General features: G+C 40.3%; 1 protein-coding gene across 4 annotated transcripts in view; it reads right to left on the bottom strand.

Annotated features, from left to right (window-relative positions):
* Positions 1–2,284: 2,284 nt before the first annotated feature.
* The window catches only part of LOC109405279 (hexokinase type 2), a 124,794-nt gene continuing 108,868 nt past the window's right edge, over positions 2,285–18,210 (bottom strand). For 3 of the 4 annotated variants that reach the window (XM_062842240.1, XM_062842236.1, XM_062842239.1), the window contains exons 4-8: positions 16,874–17,047; positions 10,046–10,145; positions 9,390–9,585; positions 4,149–4,488; positions 2,285–4,087 (exon numbers count right to left, since the gene is read on the bottom strand). In XM_062842240.1, the coding sequence (XP_062698224.1) occupies positions 3,914–4,087; positions 4,149–4,488; positions 9,390–9,585; positions 10,046–10,145; positions 16,874–17,047 (984 nt within the window). In that variant the 3' untranslated portion in view covers positions 2,285–3,913. Of the gene's footprint in view, positions 4,088–4,148; positions 4,489–9,389; positions 9,586–10,045; positions 10,146–16,331; positions 16,432–16,873; positions 17,048–18,210 lie in introns of all 4 variants that reach the window. The other variant, XM_062842237.1, reaches the window with a different exon arrangement.

The following is an 18,210-nucleotide window of genomic DNA, read 5'->3' as shown; positions in this document are numbered from 1 at the left end:
AGCGCGATCGCTCGAGGGTTAATACAATATCTGAAGGTATTTTTATAGAAACCCCCGGTGATCACCAGCAGAAATTCCTACAAAATCCTAGCAGAAATACCCAGAGGAATTTGAGGAATCCAATGACGAGTTCCTGAAGGGTTTCCGATAGGAATTTCTGCAGGAATCCCAAGTGGAGTTTTTGGTGGAATCTGTTGATAAAATACTCGTGAAGAAAGACCCGGAGAAATTTTTGAAAAAAAATCCGTGGAAGAAAAAAAATGTGATTACCTCAGCGTCACATACTTGGGGTTGTCTTATTTAATATTCCAGTTCACAGGGTCAAATATTTGTCCAAAAAGAAACCAATGCTCAAACATATTGTTTGACTCGATCGAATTTTCATTAGTGTCAAACAGTTGTTTGATCTTTAGTTCAAACTTTAGTTAGTTCAAGTTCTTATTAAATATTTTACCCAGAGTACTTAAGGCCTGCCTTGAAATTAATTTAACAGGCAACGTTGCCTTTTCTTTGCGGTAAATAAACCGAACAATAGACATATTTCATATTGTGATTCCCAACAGATGCGTCAATTGTAACAACACATATGTACATATCTGTGAGTTAGTTCAGAGACGAGTGTAGCAATAATAGGCCAGGAGAAGTGGTTCACCTAGGATGAACCAAACGTAACATTCGTATTGCGTTATTAACAACAACATACACCGGGTTCATAAGTTTGCTGTTCTTTCATGAACTCTTTCAATCAGACCATAGTGGTGAAAATCTATTGAAAAAATTAATCAATGCCAACTTTATAATACCGCATTTACTTAGTTTCAAGTGTGAGACTAAGAAAGGGTAGCTGATTGTCTCGGTGAAACACTGGCTCCATTGCACTGTTGCACTGTTGGTAAGCGCAGTAAGGGCTTACTATTATGGAAGGCACCCTGGTACTCCACAAGCTCCGTTCGTGGTTTTATTAGATCCTTCCAACCATTGGTTAGCATGTAGCCGCATAACACCATGAATTAGGGGTCACCTAACTTCTTACCAGTGGAATTGGCGAACCGTCCCAAGTAACACACATGTTATATAAAAGTAACGACAGCGCAAGTTTTGGTTGTATAGAAGTTTATTTTACGTTATTTCAACACAATGTTAGAATTACGTTAAATAAACTTCTATACAACCAAAACTTGCGCTGTCGTAACTTTATTATAACATGTGTGTTGCTTGGGGTAGTGCTATTCATAGCCGATAAGTTGATGTAGATTTCAGCCTTTGTCTTTTGTCTTTTTCTTCCATAGAAATTCACACAAATTAACTCGGGAGCGGTCGCGTCTTGTACTCAGTACACGCATCATGAAAAAAGCTCGTTTGTAGTACACGGCGTGTGCGTGGTGTCGCTGAGGGTGTCCAAAGACGCGATTGCTCGAGGGTTAATAAGTTGCACGAGCCATGTTTTGATTGAAGATCACAAGTATCTCTGAAGAGGCTCCCACTGAACCTAGTACGATGATGCTGATGGGAGTACAATTTGGAATATTTCTGAAAGGGCTCCGGATGTAACGTGTCAGTAATAAGTGCTGATCATCCTAGATATATGCAATCGTTGTTGACTCAATAGACAGAGGTCAATCACAATATAATAATAAGAACCATAGCAGAATTAGGTTGCAGTAATTTTCTTTCAGTCGAGTCACGAGACACTGAAGACGGCCTTACAGTTGAGGTCGGAATTCGTATCTGTCATAGGATGCAAAAACTTAGGTGGAATTAAAAGGAACAGTACTTAACCCAGCTTAACCCTAGTTTCTTTTAGTTAGTATTTTTTTAGTTACTTAAAACAGGCTAGGTTTGTGAAACAATGTCAACAGCACTTAGGTCATGAACGAACAGCCGCCAAACTGTAAACGTTTTAGTAGAATTAGCATAAAATACACATAAATAATAGAACAAAATAAGAAATTTTCAGTGAAGCTGAAGGTACATGGATTTGAATTTCTCAACTAAATCTGCAGTTTTTTTTAGGTAGGTAGGGTATGTGTTCCATCATTAATCTCACGCTCCAATATTCATCCTATTCGAAAACAAGTGATTACGGCACCGATTGATTCCGTTCTTTTTGTTTTCATGGGTGCTCACTTCTAACAAAAAATAGAAAAATAAGAAACGAAACAAACAGCGCTTCAATCCTTTGTTTTTCGTAGGATGAAAATATGAGCCACATGCTTAAGAAGGAAACCAATACCCTACATAGGTAAGGTACAACAATATTGGATGGAAGAAAATAACTACGCAATTTAAGATGTATTCTACTATATCAATAGCATTTCTTTATTTTTCATTTTTTCACTGTCAACAGTATTATAATTATTTCTTTTCTATTGTAAATTACAATTAGGTTTTTATTATGATCTCTTACTTTTCTTGTAATTTAATAATGTACACTTTGCTATTATTTCGTACAAGACACATTCTCTGGGAAACAATCGTTGCAACGTCACGCCGAAAAATTACTTAAATTAATAATTTTGTCAGGTCTATTGCACATTTTAAGAGGTTTTCACTGAAATAGCTCGAATGTGGGATAAGTTTTTATCACTATAAATCAGTATTACCGAACATATAGAGTTGATAAAACTAGAAAAAAAAATGACATCACAACAAAGAATGTGCCTGTGTTGTTTGTTGCTTTACACCATTTAATCATAGTTCTTTTGTTTTGCTTTTTTTGTTTAACCCTTCAGGACGCACGTCGTTGTAGAAAGTACAACACTACCAAAAAATCTCGTTCGTCGTATACAACGCGAGCGCGGTGCAGTTTCAGGATCAAACAAACGCGTGTCCAGAAAGGTTAACATGCAGTTTAGATCATTCACAAGCATTATTGCAACTTTTCATTAATCTGTATGACTTGTTTATGATTGACACGTTCATAAAAAATACAGTGAAGTTACTAAACTAAAACTTCTCCCCAATCGGATACCTTTCGGCAAGCCAGGTTCAACGGTGAACGAACCATAAACAGACCATACATAGATGATCACGGTACCGCTTGCATCTGCTTGTATCTTTCCTGTGGGTTCATATTATGTGAACTAACGAATAATCGGCGTTCAATTGGTACACTCACGCAGTGTATCAGATTTGAAATTATATCTAATCGGAGTAAAAGAAAAACACAGTTTGCTATCATCTGAAATTCTTGACATATGCCAGTCGGATTTACCCCGACAGGGGCTTTACAGGTCTTGGTAGAGTTTACTCGTCCAATTTTGCGAAAAAAAAACTTTGTTTAGCAATACTATTCTATATACAATTGAGGAAAGCATCGTCCATTCCGAAAACCAATTTCGATCAATTTTTACTCAGTGCTGGAACTGAATCAAAAGTAATAATGGGAAGAGAATTCACATTTCATGTGATTTTCCTCAGTTCAAACGCCGTGCTACAAAGAATTTCGCCTTTGAAAGGTATAATTGTTTATTAATTTATAAAAAAAATAATTAAAACTAATTAATGTACAGCTAAACTCAGTTGTCACGGTAAATATTTCTGCATTCACATTCGTGTTTTTTCTCTCCTCTTGCAATTTCGGTTTACTTTTTTTTCTTTTGTAATAAATAATTAACAATATCCACAATTTACTTTCCCCTAATCATTCCTGCAATTTCCTAATTTGTTTCAATCGGTTCATTCTTCTGCCTGATTATTACAGTTTAAAATAATAGTTTGTCTATTACAGATAGTTATATTAGAATTCTTTTCTTAACCTTTTGCTGCATGCTTTCCTGCTTATATATCTCTTTTTCTCAGTGTGGGTGTGGGCTTTGCTTTAGTAATTATTCTCTAGATCACTAGTTTAGTAGTTGTATAGGGCTTGATGAGGGGGGTTGGTTGGGCGGGTATTAAGAAACTGCAGTACTGCTTAGTGGGCTTCTCTACACGCCACGGCGGCCACCAGTGCCGCGCCACGGCCGGAGCCATCCTCCGACAGCATGAGGTCGAAGCTGATGTCCGGCTTCACAAACTGTCTGATTTTGGCCTTCATCAGATCGTGGAATTTCGGGTGGAAACGATACACCGAACCGTCGACGCCGACCTGTAAAGAAAGGTTATAAGTTTAGTTCTCTCGCCTATGAATATCCGTTGCAGTCACTTACGGTAACACTCTTTTCGTCCATCTTGTTGATGAGGGCAGCAATACCGGCGGACACAAGATGGGCAGCTCGACTCGATACACACTCGCAGATGTAGCGCACGTTCGCACAGTCCTCGTCGGTTGCATGCTCCAGACCCAACTCGTCTAGCACGTCGCGGCAGTACATGTAGGTACCCGGTTTGTCCGATTCGATTTCTGACACGTACTTGGTGAAGAACTGGCCACGTTTGAACAGGATGTCGGACCCGACGCCGCCGAACAGCAGGCCAGCCCGGGTGAACTTGACGATGGCCAGGCGAGCCAGCTCGCCCATGTACATTCCGGAGATCATCTTTTCTTGTCTGAAAGTGAGAGAAGAAACATTTTTTAATACTGCGTCTGATCATTACAAATTACAATAATTATTACAAACGATGATTTATTGAAGAAAAAAATACTTGTTTGCTTTAGTACCACTTTTAATCCATTGTTTTATATCTTTTTCATTACAGATTTCCAGGACAGGTATGTAATGTATGAAAATTCATAAATGTTCATGACACCAATCATTCAACTATCTCACGATCACTAACAGAATTTTTCCAACAATTTTCCAGTAGTTCTTTATTTAAGTTACCTAGGCATTTTTCCCTGGGAGTTTACTGAAGTTTTTTAAATTTCTCCTAAAATTCTATCCAGAGGTTTTCCCGGATTTGCTCCCAGAGTTTCTTTTGATATTTTCCGATGTTCCTGCAGGATTTTTTCATGTGGTCTCTGTAGGGTTACCTTTCGGGATTCCTTTCAGGGGTTTTCTTAGTATGCTTTCAGAGTTTCTAGTGAGATTCCTCTCGAAGATCCTTCCAAAATTTATCTAAAGTTCTTTCAGGGATTTCTTTTAATGATTTTCCGGGACGGCTTTTCAATGGCTTCATACCGGTATTTTTGCGAGATTTTTCAGAAGTTCTTCCGAGGATTTCGTTTCTAGACTTCCAGGATTTCCCTTATCTCATTTTTCCTACAGGGATTACTCCCACAATTTGTTTTTTTTTCTGAAGTGTTCCAGTTTTTCTCGGAATATCTTCTAAATCTCCTCTCAAGATTTCTTCATTACTTTCCCCAAGAGTTTCTCGCGAGATTTCACCAGCATTCCTTCCGATATTACAAGGAATTTGGAGCGGTGTCTCTGGAGAAATTCCGAGAAATATTCCTGAAAAACTTCCAGCAAGATTTCCGGGAATGGCTTTAAAAGAAAACCCAAAAGTAGCACCTCGAATCACGGGACAATATACGGTAGGGCTGCCAAATACTGAGTCGACAACTTGGAGCATCCAACATAGCTCTGGATCTTACCTCATGCTACCACGGGTCAATCGAAGACAAAGACCGTCAGCTAAGAGTTGTGTACTGCTTAGTACAGCACTGTTGTTCTTCTGACTTTAGTTGGATTGAGGAGGTACGTCTCAATCACCTGTTCACCTAGGAGGTGCGGCTCAAACAGCGTCTGTTTTCAGCATCCAGCGGCTGAGTATAAAATGCTCCTCCACCGGAAGCTATACCTAAGGTGGCAGCCCCACCACTGTGGATAGGGGACCTTAGGTCAACAACCTACTGCTCTCGAAACTCACAATTTTTTTTTTTATCTTTATTTAAGAGGTTTTCAGCTTGAGAGCTGGTTCGCCTCCTAAAACTCACAAATTGTTACAGAAACCGAAAATGAAAGATCACGAACTGATTCAACGGACACAACCTTTAGCGTGAAACAACGGACAAGAATTGGAACTTGGAATGTATTGACGCCAACCCAGCAGGGTAAACTGGCACAACCAGCCAATGAGGCATGCCGTATGAAGCTTGAGATCATAGTACTGAGCGAGGTCCGTTGGCTGAACTTTGGGCCAAATTCTGCTATACTCTTGCCTACGAGGTGAACACGCTCCTCGCCACCGTGGAGTTGGTTTCCTGCTCAGTGCTCACGCTCACGCTGCGCTAATGAAGCGGGAACCTATTAATGAGAGGATAATTGTAGCCAGATTCAGAACACGGGTAAGGTTTCAATACCATGATCCAATGATACGCACCAACCAACCAAACGTTTACATTCAACTGAATACTGTCTTGGACAAGATTCCGAAAAGTGACATCAAGATCCTCATGGGCAATTTCAACGCGAAGGTAGGTTCCGACAACTCGGACTATGAGCACGTCATGGGACGCCATGGTCTCGGAGAAACGAGCAAAAACGGAGAGCTGTTTGCAGAGTTTTGCGGCATCAATGACATGGTGATTGGGGGCTCGCTCTTTCCTCATCGACCAATGCACAAAGTGACATGGGTTTCCCGTGATGACGTCACGGAAAATCAAATCGACCACATCTGCATCAGCCGAAAATGAAGATGGAACCTTCTTTACGTGCGGAACAAACGTAGCGCCGACATTGCGTTCGACCATCATCCCTTAATCAGCGAGATCCGGCTGCGCATTGCTAGGATCCACCAACAGGAGGAGCAAATCGGGTGACGGTCCAACACACACCGACTGGAAGACGCTGCGGGGAAAAGGTCCTTTGTCGAGGAGCTAGAGAACCGTGCTACGGATATTCCAGCAGGTGGAAGCGTAGAAGAACAATGGAGCGCCATCAAGAACGCCCTCGTCGCCACCAGTGAGAATAATTTGGGTGAGCTACGCTTCCGTAGAAAGCAGTGGATCACAGATGATACCTGGAGGAAGATAGAGGAGCGAAGGTACGCCACTGCCGCGACAGAGCGAGCGAAAACAGGAGGAGCCAAAGCCGTAGCCCGTCAGCGCTATTCGGCTCTCGAGAAGGAAGTGAAACGCTCATGTAGATGGGACAAGAGAGCGTGGGCGACGTGGGCGAGAAAGCCGCTAACACGGACGACATCCGTCCCCTCTACGATGTTTCACGTTGTCTTAGTCGGACTAAGATGAATGTTACGTATGGACAGTTACTGACTGACCCGGCTGACCAGTTGAAATGCTGGTTGTAGCACTTAGGAATCTTTTTCAAGTGTCGGCCACGCCATCAACACCTCAGCATGATCCGCCAAGGGTTCGACGCATTACCCGTGTCAACACCGAATCTCCAACAGTACAGGAGATAGAAACATCCATCCGTAGCATGAAATCGAACAGGGCTCCAGGGGTCGATCGCATATCGTTTGAGATGCTCAATGCTGACCCCGTAGTATCCACGCAACTAACTACTGCATCAATCATTCTGCAAAATGTGGGAAACCGCGACATTTCCGGCTGACTGGACGCAAGAGGTCTTAGTAAATGTACCCAAAAAGTGTGACCTAACTGTATGTGATAATTCGCGGAGCATAATGTCACTGTGTATCCTTCTCAAAGTCCTCTGCAAAGTGATCCTTAACCGGATACAGGAGAAAATTGACGTAACTCTCCGACGACAGCAAGCAGGATTCCGTGCAGGACGATCCTGTGTGGACCATATTATCACGCTCCGTATCATTCTGGAGCAAATCAATGAATTCCAAAAGTCTCTCTACCTGGTGTTCATCGATTACGAAAAAGCTTTCGACCGTATCAATCATGGAAACATGTAGGGAGTCCTCAAGCGCAAGGGTGTCGCTGAGAAAACCATCGGCCTTATTGGAGCACAGTACAGGGCATTTTCGTGCAGAGTACTGCACAACGGTGTTTTGTCCGATCCCACCCGGGTCGTTTCTGGAGTGAGGCAAGGATGTATCCTATCACCGCTACTGTTCCTCATCGTAATCGACGAGATCATGGTAGGTGCGATTGATCGTGAACCAAATCGTGGATTGCTGTGGTAGCCCATTACCATGGAGCATCTAAATGACTTCGAATTGTCTGATGACGTTGCTCTCCTAGCTCAACAGATGATCTTGCCGATCGCTCCTCGGCGGCAGGTCTTACCATCAACGTCAACAAGACCAATTTGTTGGATGTAAACACGGCCAACCCTGCCAGCTTTATGGTTGCTGGGCACTCAATGGTGAATGTTGAAAGCTTCCAATATCTTGGTAGTCAAATGGCGACCGATGGTGGCACCAAGATCGACATAGGTTCACGGATCAAGAAGGCAAGAGCTGCCTTTGCGAGTTTAAGAAATGTATGGAAAATCAATCAAATTAGTCGACGCACCAAAAGCCGAATTTTCAACTCGATCATGAAATCTGTGCTGCTATACGCCAGTGAAACCTGGTGTGTATTAGTGGAGAACACTGAACGACTGCAGGTCTTCATCAATAGATGCCTGAGGTATATAATTCGTGCATGGTGGCCTCACAATTGGATCTCCAACATGGAGCGCTATCGTCGATGTCATCAAAAGCCGATAGTGACAGAAATTCGGGAGCGAAAGTGGAGGTGGGTCGGCCACACTCTACGCAGGGGCGGAAACGAAATCTGCTAGAAAGCGTTACATATGAACCCAGCAGGACATCGCAGCAAAGGCATACCCAGAGGCTCATGGCGGCGCAGCCTTAACAACGAAATCAAGCAAGTCGACCTGGCCACAGGTCAAGGCGATAGCGGACAATCGCCCAGGATGGAGATCTTTCAATTCGGTTCTCTGCACCACCATGGGTGCTCAGGACTGAAAGAAAGTAAGTAGTATTGCTGGAATTCACCATAAATTTTGCTAAAAAATCAGCAATTGCAATTGTTGCTGATATTTTTTTGTGCTGGAAGCAGTTCAAAAATTGTCAGAGGATGCTCTCAGTTGATAACTGATGAAGTGCTCATGGAGCTGAGAAGCAGTCTTATTCCCAGTTCGGACGTTACGCCAAGAAAATGAGAGAGAAGGAGAGCTATCTCCAGGGGTGGTGAAGTATCTAAACAAATCTGTCTAAGCAGAATTGCAGCACGCTGGTTAAAGCATTGACTGGCCACTACTGCCGACTCAGCTATCACGTGGCGAATATTGAGCAGACTGATTCATTTGTACTGTGATAGCTGTGGACGATTATGGAACTTCGTATCATTTGATATGTAACTGTTTAGTTTTTGTGCCACTGCGTTTCGGTTAAACATTTACTGACTTCAGACACCTGAATCTTCAGGATGTTCTGCTGTTCTGAACCCACTGTGGTAAGGAACTACAGGCCCTCTTTACGCTTTATGCGTTAATACAGTGCTTTTTTCAAGGCGTTGTTTGTACTCATCGTTTTACGATTATGCGTTAGTGCCCTAAGTATTCTAGGGCGACGATCCTATTACAATCAAGAATTCATTCTCGATTATCATCAATAATACTTACATTTGCCTTCCGGGGTTTATACTGAAGTGATCAATCTCCCGATCGTACTCTGTCCGCACGAAGTCCAGCATGCCGTTGTCTCCGAACGCACCCCACTCGGTGTTGATCAGGACGTGCTTTTTGTTCGGATCTTTCGGTCCGTCGAACATCTCGCAGTTGTCGACCCGTTCGACGTAACACGCATTGCTTCCGGTGCCTGTTGTTGTTGTTGGTTTTGCAGTTTATTCCATATTTATGGAAACATGAGAGAATTAGAGAAAATTTTATTAGTTTTTTTCGTGGTTTACGGATGGAATTGCTCACAGGGATGGGGCATGGGATTTCAAAGGAACAGTGAAGTTATGTTAGATGGAATGAACTAAAACAGAAAACAAACCAATGGAAAACAAACAATGAAAGCAAGCAAATTTAGATTAACGTTAATTTTCCAACGATAAACCCACCACCAATTTTGATCAATGCCAATTTCTGAATTATCCGAATTGTTCCGATCACGATCGGTTACAGATGTGAAACACACTAGGTTTGTTAGGGGACACAAATTCGCATATTAGTACAGTATTGCGACGACGTGGGGCGATTTTGAGGTGAAAACACACGAGGACTTCAGCTAAACTCTCTGAAGAAGCGAAGGAAGTTCCATCTATCCTACATACCGACGATCAATCCGATTCTACAGTTGTGATTCTTCCAGGCACAGGACATCAGCGTGCCGGTGGTATCGTTGAGAATGGCACAGATTTCGATTTGGACATCCTGGCGGTGGTCATTTGGGGTTTTTTGTTTGTTCATTCATTTCGTTCAATATGCGTGGTTTGTGGTGCGCGGACATTCGCAGATGGAAACAAGCCATGTGTGGTGGTCATAGTATCGAGCATTATAGAGTTGACATGGGAGCAATCGTGCACAAGGTTATATTTATAGATATTGAGGATCATCGAGACGATCGCGAGATAAGAAGAGAAAAGAAAAGAAACAAGATTCGTGAATAAATCGTGCACTGACGGACGATGCGCGCTTGTTGTTGTTGTTGAGCTGATTATGCTGATGTCTGATGATGTGGTGCCACTAACAGCTATTTTTTTTTGCTTGGCTGTCGAGTTGTCTATATTCAGAAGTTTAAAATGTGTCTGTATGTTTGACGGAATGTGCTAAACTGATTCGAATGATTTGAAATATCGCATTCCAGTTAGTAAAGTCCAAAAGTTGGTAGTTGTCGTTTGGCTTCATTGTCGAATTAAATTAACGGTTGCAATTTGTTATTTCTAGTCATGCATCTATATTAGGCGATATGTACAACATAGATTGGATTTTTCAGGTTAATCTGTACATGGTTTTTCTTTCTAAAAATTTGAAAAAAATAAATTAGAAAATCAGAACGCAAATTCTAGATACTTTCGTTAAAATATCTTATTGCGGAAATACCGTGCATGATCTAGCATTGGGCAAGTTTTGCTCAGACATCGATTTTTGTGAATCGATTCGAATCGGATCAGCAGAATCGATTCACCGATTTAATAGAATGCTTTGAATCGATGTTTTCACATCGATTAGATATTATAAAATGTTGCAAAACAATAAAATGATCCGTTTGCAATTCGGAGTACAAGTTGGGATGATATATTTGTCTAAATAAAATTAATATCAAAAATTGAGATTGTACATCGAACCGTCTCTGGAGGAATTCCTAGATGAACCTGTGGAGGAATTCCTACAGAAATTCCAGGAGGAATTTCTGAAAGGAATACCTGAAGGAAATCCTGAAAGAATTCCTGGACAAAATTCTTGGATGAATGCCTGAACATATTCTGGAAGAAATCTCGAAAGAATCCCTGAATGAACTCCTGGAGGATTCCCCATAGGAAATCTGGGAGGAATTCCTGAAGAAATCCTTAGATAAATTTCGGGAGAAGTTATTGGAAGAACTCCTGGAGGACTTTTCTGAAAAATCGCTGGAGGAATCCCTGAAGCAATTTCTAGAGGAACCTCAGGAGGGATTCCTTGAAGGATTTTTTGAGAGACGAACCAGCCAAGGGCTTAAAGCCTCTTTAATAAAGACAAATCAATCAATCAAGGATTTTTTGAACAAATTCCTGGCGGAATCCCAGGTGGAACTCCTGGAGAAATCCCTAGAGGAATTCTTGAAGAAATTCCTGAATGTATCCCTGGATGAAACTAAAGGAATTGCTGGAGAAATTTCTGAAGAAATGCCTAGAGGAATTCCCCGAGAACTATTTCTGGATGAATTTTTGGAGGAATCGTCGGAGAAATTTCTGGAGGAATCTCTGGAAGAATCCTAAGAGGAGTCCCTGGAGAAATTTCTAAAGAAATTCCTAGAGGAGTTTCCAGAGGAATTCCTAGAGGAAACCCTGGAAGAAATCCCTGAGGAATCCCTGGAAAAAATTCTGAAGAAATCGCTGGAGGAATCCCTGAAGGATTCCTGAAGAAATCCATAAAGGTATTTCAAGAAAAATCTCAGAAGAAATTGATGCAGGAATCGCTGGAGAAATTCGTGGATAACCTCCCGGAAGAATTCAGAGGAGATTTCTTAAGGAATCCCTAGAGATTTGTTTGGAGAAATATCTGGAGAAATTGCCGTAGGTATCGTGGAGGTATTCCTAAAGAAATTCCTGGAGGCTTAGGGCAATCCCAAGAGAAATTCGTGAAGGAATGCCCTGATAAACCCCTGGAGAAATTCCTGGAGACAGGCCTTTAGGGATTCCAGGAGGAATCTCTAGAGAAATTCCTTGGGAAATCTCAAGGGGAATTCCTGGAGGAATCCTTGTATACATTCCATGGTGAATCTCTGGAAGAATCCTTAGAGAAGTCCTTGGAGAAATTCCTGGAGGATTTCCTTGAAGAACTACTAGAGTGCTTTCAGGAAAAAAAAATTCTGGTGAAATCTCTAGAAGAATTTCTTGAGATATCTCAAGATGACTACCTATAAGAATCTCTGGAGAAATTCCTAGAGGGATCCCTAGAGAAATTGCTAGAGGAATTCCCGGACGAATCGCTGTAAGATTTTTTAGAGGAATCCATGTAAGAATTCCCAGAGCAATCCTGGAGGAATTTCTAGAGGAATCACAGGAAGAATTCCTGAAAAAATCCAGGGATAAATTACTGGAATTCAAGGAGGAGTTTCTGAAGAAATCCAAAGAGGAAGTTCTGAAGAAATTGCTGAAATTCCAGAGGAATTCTGAATGAATTCTAAAAAAAAGTACGCAGATGAACTTTTGGAGCAATCCCTGAAGCAGTTCCTGAAGGAATCCCTGGAGGAGTTCTTGAAGAAATCCCAGGAGGAAGCTGGAAATCAATTCCACGAGGAATTCCTCTCTAAACAGTTCGTGGAGGAAGTCTTAGCTTAATTCTTAGAGGAGTTTCTGGAATAATTCCATGAAGAATTCCGCAAGGAATTATCAAAATAATCCTGGAAGGTGTTCCCGAAAGAATCACAGAAGGAATTCCCAGGGTAATCCCTGGAGGAATCTTGGAGAACTTTGTGAAGAATTTATGATGAATCCCGGAAGCAATCCCATGCGAAATTCCTTAGGGAATCTCATGAAAGCTGTCGAATTCCTGGAAGAATTCATGTAGGAATCGCGGGATAAAAATTTGAAGAAATTCAAGTTTGCAGTAATTTTTGGACGTATTATTGAAGGAATACTTGGATGAACTCCTTATAGGTTTTTAAGAAATTCCTGGATTATTTTTTGAATAATCTCTAGTAAAATTTTATGAAAGAATTTCTGGAGACATTCCTGCAGAAATGCTTCGAATAATTCCAAATGGAATTATTGGAGCAATTTCCTGCGGAATTCTGGAAGAAATATACAGGGGGTGGCCAAAATGTTTGGGATAGGCAACTTTTTTCTCCCACAAAAAAATTCAACATGCTGTAACTTTTCATAGAGTGCATCAAAAAATCTTAAATTTTGACTGCTTGTCAACCTGTTATATGTGCATCATTGGTACAAATTTGGGCTCGATTGAATAGTTTTTCACGAAGTTAGAACCGTTCGGGTAGAACACTATTTTTTGGACAACTCATTTTTGAGCTGTCATATCTCGGAAACCAGTGAACCGAATTGAATGATTTTTTTAACGTTTATCAACAATATATTAATACTTAATACAACGTTATAAAATGTAATATTTTTTCACGTCGAATTGAGTTATACCGGGTTGATTTTTTTACCGATATAGAGGAAAATTAGTCAAATTTACAATACCACCTTCCTTTAAGTTAAATTGGCTCTAATATATCTGATTAAAGATAACTTGAAAACAGAAGTGGAAAATTTTTGTTCATCAACACTAAAATTTATTGAGAAAAAAAAAATGCAATTTTTCGAGAAAAATCCAAAAAGTGTCTATCCATGATAACTTTTTTCAACGTTCAAAAAGTATCTATGTTTTGATAGTTTGTGAAGCATTTGTATATTGTTAGTGTACGTTCAAATTTTCATTCAATTCGGTTCACTGGTTTCCGAGATATGACAGCTCAAAAATGAGTTGTCTAAAAAATAGTGTTTTACCCGAACGGTTCTAACTTTGCGAGAGATTAATCAATCGAGCCCAAATTTGTACCAATTATGCCAATTATATGTGCATAATAGGTTGAAAAACAGTCAAAATTTAAGATTTTTCAATGCACTCTATGAAAAGTTATAGCATGTTAAACTTTTTTGTGGGAGAAAAAAAGTTGCCTATCCAAAACATTTTGGCCATCCCCTGTATGTAGAAATCCTTGAAGAAATCTCTGAAGGAATATCTGCAGAAATACCATAAAGGATCTCTGAAGAAATTCCTGAAGGAAACCTCGAAAAGAGCACTGGAACAATTACCGGAGGAACCTTTACAAATATCCCAGGACAAATTCCCGAAGAAATGTCTGCTGGAACCCCTAGATGAATTCTCAAAGGAATCTCTGGAGGAATTCAAGATGGAATCATTGCAGCAAGCTATTTATGGAAAAAATCAAATGGAGGAACTACTCATACTATTATAGTTTACGAAATTAGAAACAAATCTAATTAGGGTATCGCGCTACTTGGGCGGTGGCTTCTATATTCGTCTGTTTTCCATTATAACTCAGTCAATTTTGAACCAATTGACTTGAAATGTTGTAAACGGGTAGATACTATACCTATCTAACTGCATTCCAAAAATTGTGTCAATTGGTTCAAATTTGACTGAGTTATAGTGGAAAACAGACGAAAATAGAAGCCACCGCCCAAGTGGCGCGATTCCCTAATAGAATTACACTACAGCTATTACTGATTGAATTGCTGAAGAACAAAAACTGATAGGTACTGGTTTGATTGATATAAGATGTAAAAGATCTGAAATAATAGCAAAATCTAGTATGACGAATTGCTCAATAATAGCTCGTAAAGATATTGTAAGATCAAAATAATAGCAGACCAGATTTGTCCACCTTTTTCTTGAAAAAAAAAAATGCCAACATCCAACATCGAATCTATATATACGACGTTAGGATTCACAGGTGGCAATGCTTTACCACTCAAATGTGGCTCACTGTTGTGAATATCATGGGAATAAGATCATGACGTTCTTCGTTTTCACAGATCAGAAAGGGGCACATGGCATTTCACATTAAGCTATCTCTATGGGTGTATGTGGGCCATTTCGTGCCGAAGAGCTAAATTTGCTCTTATGTAGAAATTTTTAGATATTTCCACAAGAACAAAAACTGATATCATATCGCTTTGAGTAATTCATGCGATTTTCATTAAATTTTTGAATAACACATCAAAATCACATCGAGCTATGACAGCAATAATTGTTCGACTTGTGATATGATTTTGATATTCTCGTCTACACGGGTATTCACGTCCAACATATGCCATGTTTGTTTTCAGTATGACCTATGCTAGTTCTGCATTTTTATAGTTCTCTATAATTCGAGTTCGCAATTCTCGGAGAACCTTTGTTCACGTAGTGTTCAACAAGGAGTCGTTTTCTAGTAATCAAATTTCCATTGATAAAAATCGCTCAATCGAAGCTCGCGATGAATCACGCCACAACTCAATTGATTGCTCGTTGATAGTCATGTGATATGGGACAGTTGAACCAGAACCGTCCCAGAGTTGTCACCACTTAACCTAGATGATTGAGCTGAACGCAGCTCCCATAACACGCCTTGGGCGAATGAAGTCACTCAATCTAGCCGCAGTTTGTAACCATTTCGGTCGGAAGTTTTGTGACATCTTACCGTCAGTCAGTGGTCGGTTCCCAATTCAATTTCACAGTGTGTCATAAATTAGATATGTCGTGCCTGCTGGGAGTTACATGACACCGGGAAACCGTACCACAAATGACCTTTGATTTGTTCAACAAGGCGGAATTGATCCGGACACTTGGTTCGTAACAGGTCGTTTGTCACCGTTACACATGCTTTCTGTTGATGAATTTGAGTGGGTAGATCATGCAAATGAGAAATTAGAATGCATTCTCATTCCCGTTCTGTATGTGCACTTGATCAGAAGAAATGCTATCAAGACCTTCAGTGATTGGGATAAAACAAAATGGTTTAAAATAGAGAAATAGCTACATACTAGCTGAAATTATACCATTTGAGAAGAATAAACAAAAAAAATAATAATAACAAAGTAATAAAAATTAATATCTAATAGGAACTTTACTAATGAAGAAGAAAGTAATTCGCAAACAAAGGAGTACTACGGTTGGGATGTATAATTTGGAATTTGCGGCGGTCGGTCACATTCAATCGATTTTTATTGAAGGGAAGGCTTTATCTAAACTCTGCAATCTTGTGGGTCGTTATAAAAAACGCAATACAAACCCACACTCAATAATCAGAGGAGGAAAATCGACCAAAGGTGCCGACCATCAACTTGGGGAGGAGACATTCTCCACCACGGCGGTCGCCGTCGTTGTCGACCGCGAGGAAAGGCTTACCAATTATCACTCCAATTCTACAATTGCGATTGCTATGCGCACACGACATTAGCGTTCCGGTCGAGTCGTTCAAGATTGCCATCACAAATAGCGTTACGTCCTGTGTGTATAGGGCAGCAGGGAGTAGGTTTGCAAAGCAGACCACGAACGGAGGATCCGTGGTGGTGGTGGTGGTCGGGTTGTTGTAAAATATTGTTGTCGTAGGTGGACGTCAGTGCAAATAGGTTTGGTTTATATGAACCACGCGAATCAATTCGGTTGGCGTTGGGTAATTTTACAGGCGTCCGCGCGTTGATGAGTTGATGAATTTTTATGATTTTGATTGGATCATTTCCGATTGTCGCCAATTTTGATGATAGTACGAGGAAAAGAAGATGAAAAGAGAAAATTTTGACTTATGATCTGATAAGTTCTCGTAGAAGTATCTGAGTATCCTGAGGCCTATATGGAAGTTCTGTTTGTGGCATTTTATCAGCGCAGCATTTTTTCGATTATCATAGAAGAGGTAGGTTTCACTCAGAAAGGAACACATTGGAACTTACCCCTCGTCTGGCGATGGCATCTTTCAGTAGCTGGACAACGTCTTCGCCGACGACGCCGGAACAGTTGAAACCTTTGGTCCACCGGGCCAGAATACCTTTGGTCAGTCCGAGCTGTGTTAGCGGGAATGAGAATGTGAAGCCTAGAGGTAGTTTTTCTTCGTAGACAGAATGTTCCTGCGGGGAGAAGAATAAAAAAATGGGCCTTAGGTACTCTCTTAGGTAATATACGGATTTGGTGGTCTAAAAGCTACTGTTATTAATTCGTTTGAAGAAGGTCCATCCCTTTCTTCTTATTTTGTATCTTTCTCTCTACCTTGTCGCGAGTCTCGTCACATACTTCATCAGTAATTCGATCTGTGATTGCTTAAATTGTTTAGGGATTGATTTTTACGAATTCTTCAAAACATCTGTACACTATAAATCTCACTGTATATTCCTCAGATCGATATATTAACAACTGTTTTTATTACTTAAAAAATATCATGTAGTTTTAACAAATTTCTCCATCCATTTTTATATGGACTTTTGTAAAAAAATCGTCCAAAGAAGCTCTCAGTAATCTTTCTGGATATTCCACCTCAGTCACTGTTGGAAAAGGACCTGCAAAATTATTTTCAAAAATATCTCAAAATATTGCAACAATGTCCCAATAAGGATGATACAAATTTTAGTTTTTACTTTTTGTCCCCCCCCCTTCAAAAATGTTTGGCTGGATTTTGCATTTTGAGGGGGCAGATAAAAAATATTTATCAAAATATCGGGTCTTGCTGAAAATCTTTAACATCCGATGATATTAAATTTTCAGATTAAATGCTTTATTAACCCCCCCCCCTCCCCTCGACCAGCAAAAGAGTGGTAGGACAAAAAGAGAAATAAATATTTATAACGGCCTATTGTTTTAGCAACTTCTCCAGGTATTTGTTATTTGCATCCAACAGTGGTTTCTTAGATCAAAAACATCTGGCAGATTCTCATTTTGCTTATTGTTTTTCAAGAGACAACGATTTAGACGAATCGCGAAATATATTTCTTACAATACACATAAAACGCGACGCGAGACAGGACACAACACTTATGTCGTTTTATGGGTTGGAACTGGATCAGATCACAGTTGCAACATAAACTCAACTCAGGTTCGTTTGCACTGAAATTAGTTTGTTTTCACATTTTTCACCGATCCAGTTCCAACCCAGGTTCAAAAACGAATTCGATATTATAGTTCTTACAACAAACTAAACTCTTCAAGTTTAAGATTCCGAGGATATGGGGTACCTGGTCCACATGATTCCGGATTGTCTTGAGGAACCACAATTGGCCACATACATTGCACAAGGTAT

The sequence above is a fragment of the Aedes albopictus genome, chromosome 3 (genome assembly GCF_035046485.1).
Source record: "Aedes albopictus strain Foshan chromosome 3, AalbF5, whole genome shotgun sequence".
NCBI lineage: Eukaryota > Metazoa > Arthropoda > Insecta > Diptera > Culicidae > Aedes > Aedes albopictus.
The sequence above is the reverse complement of the archived record's forward strand: the minus strand, read 5'-3'. Positions and strand labels throughout refer to the sequence as shown.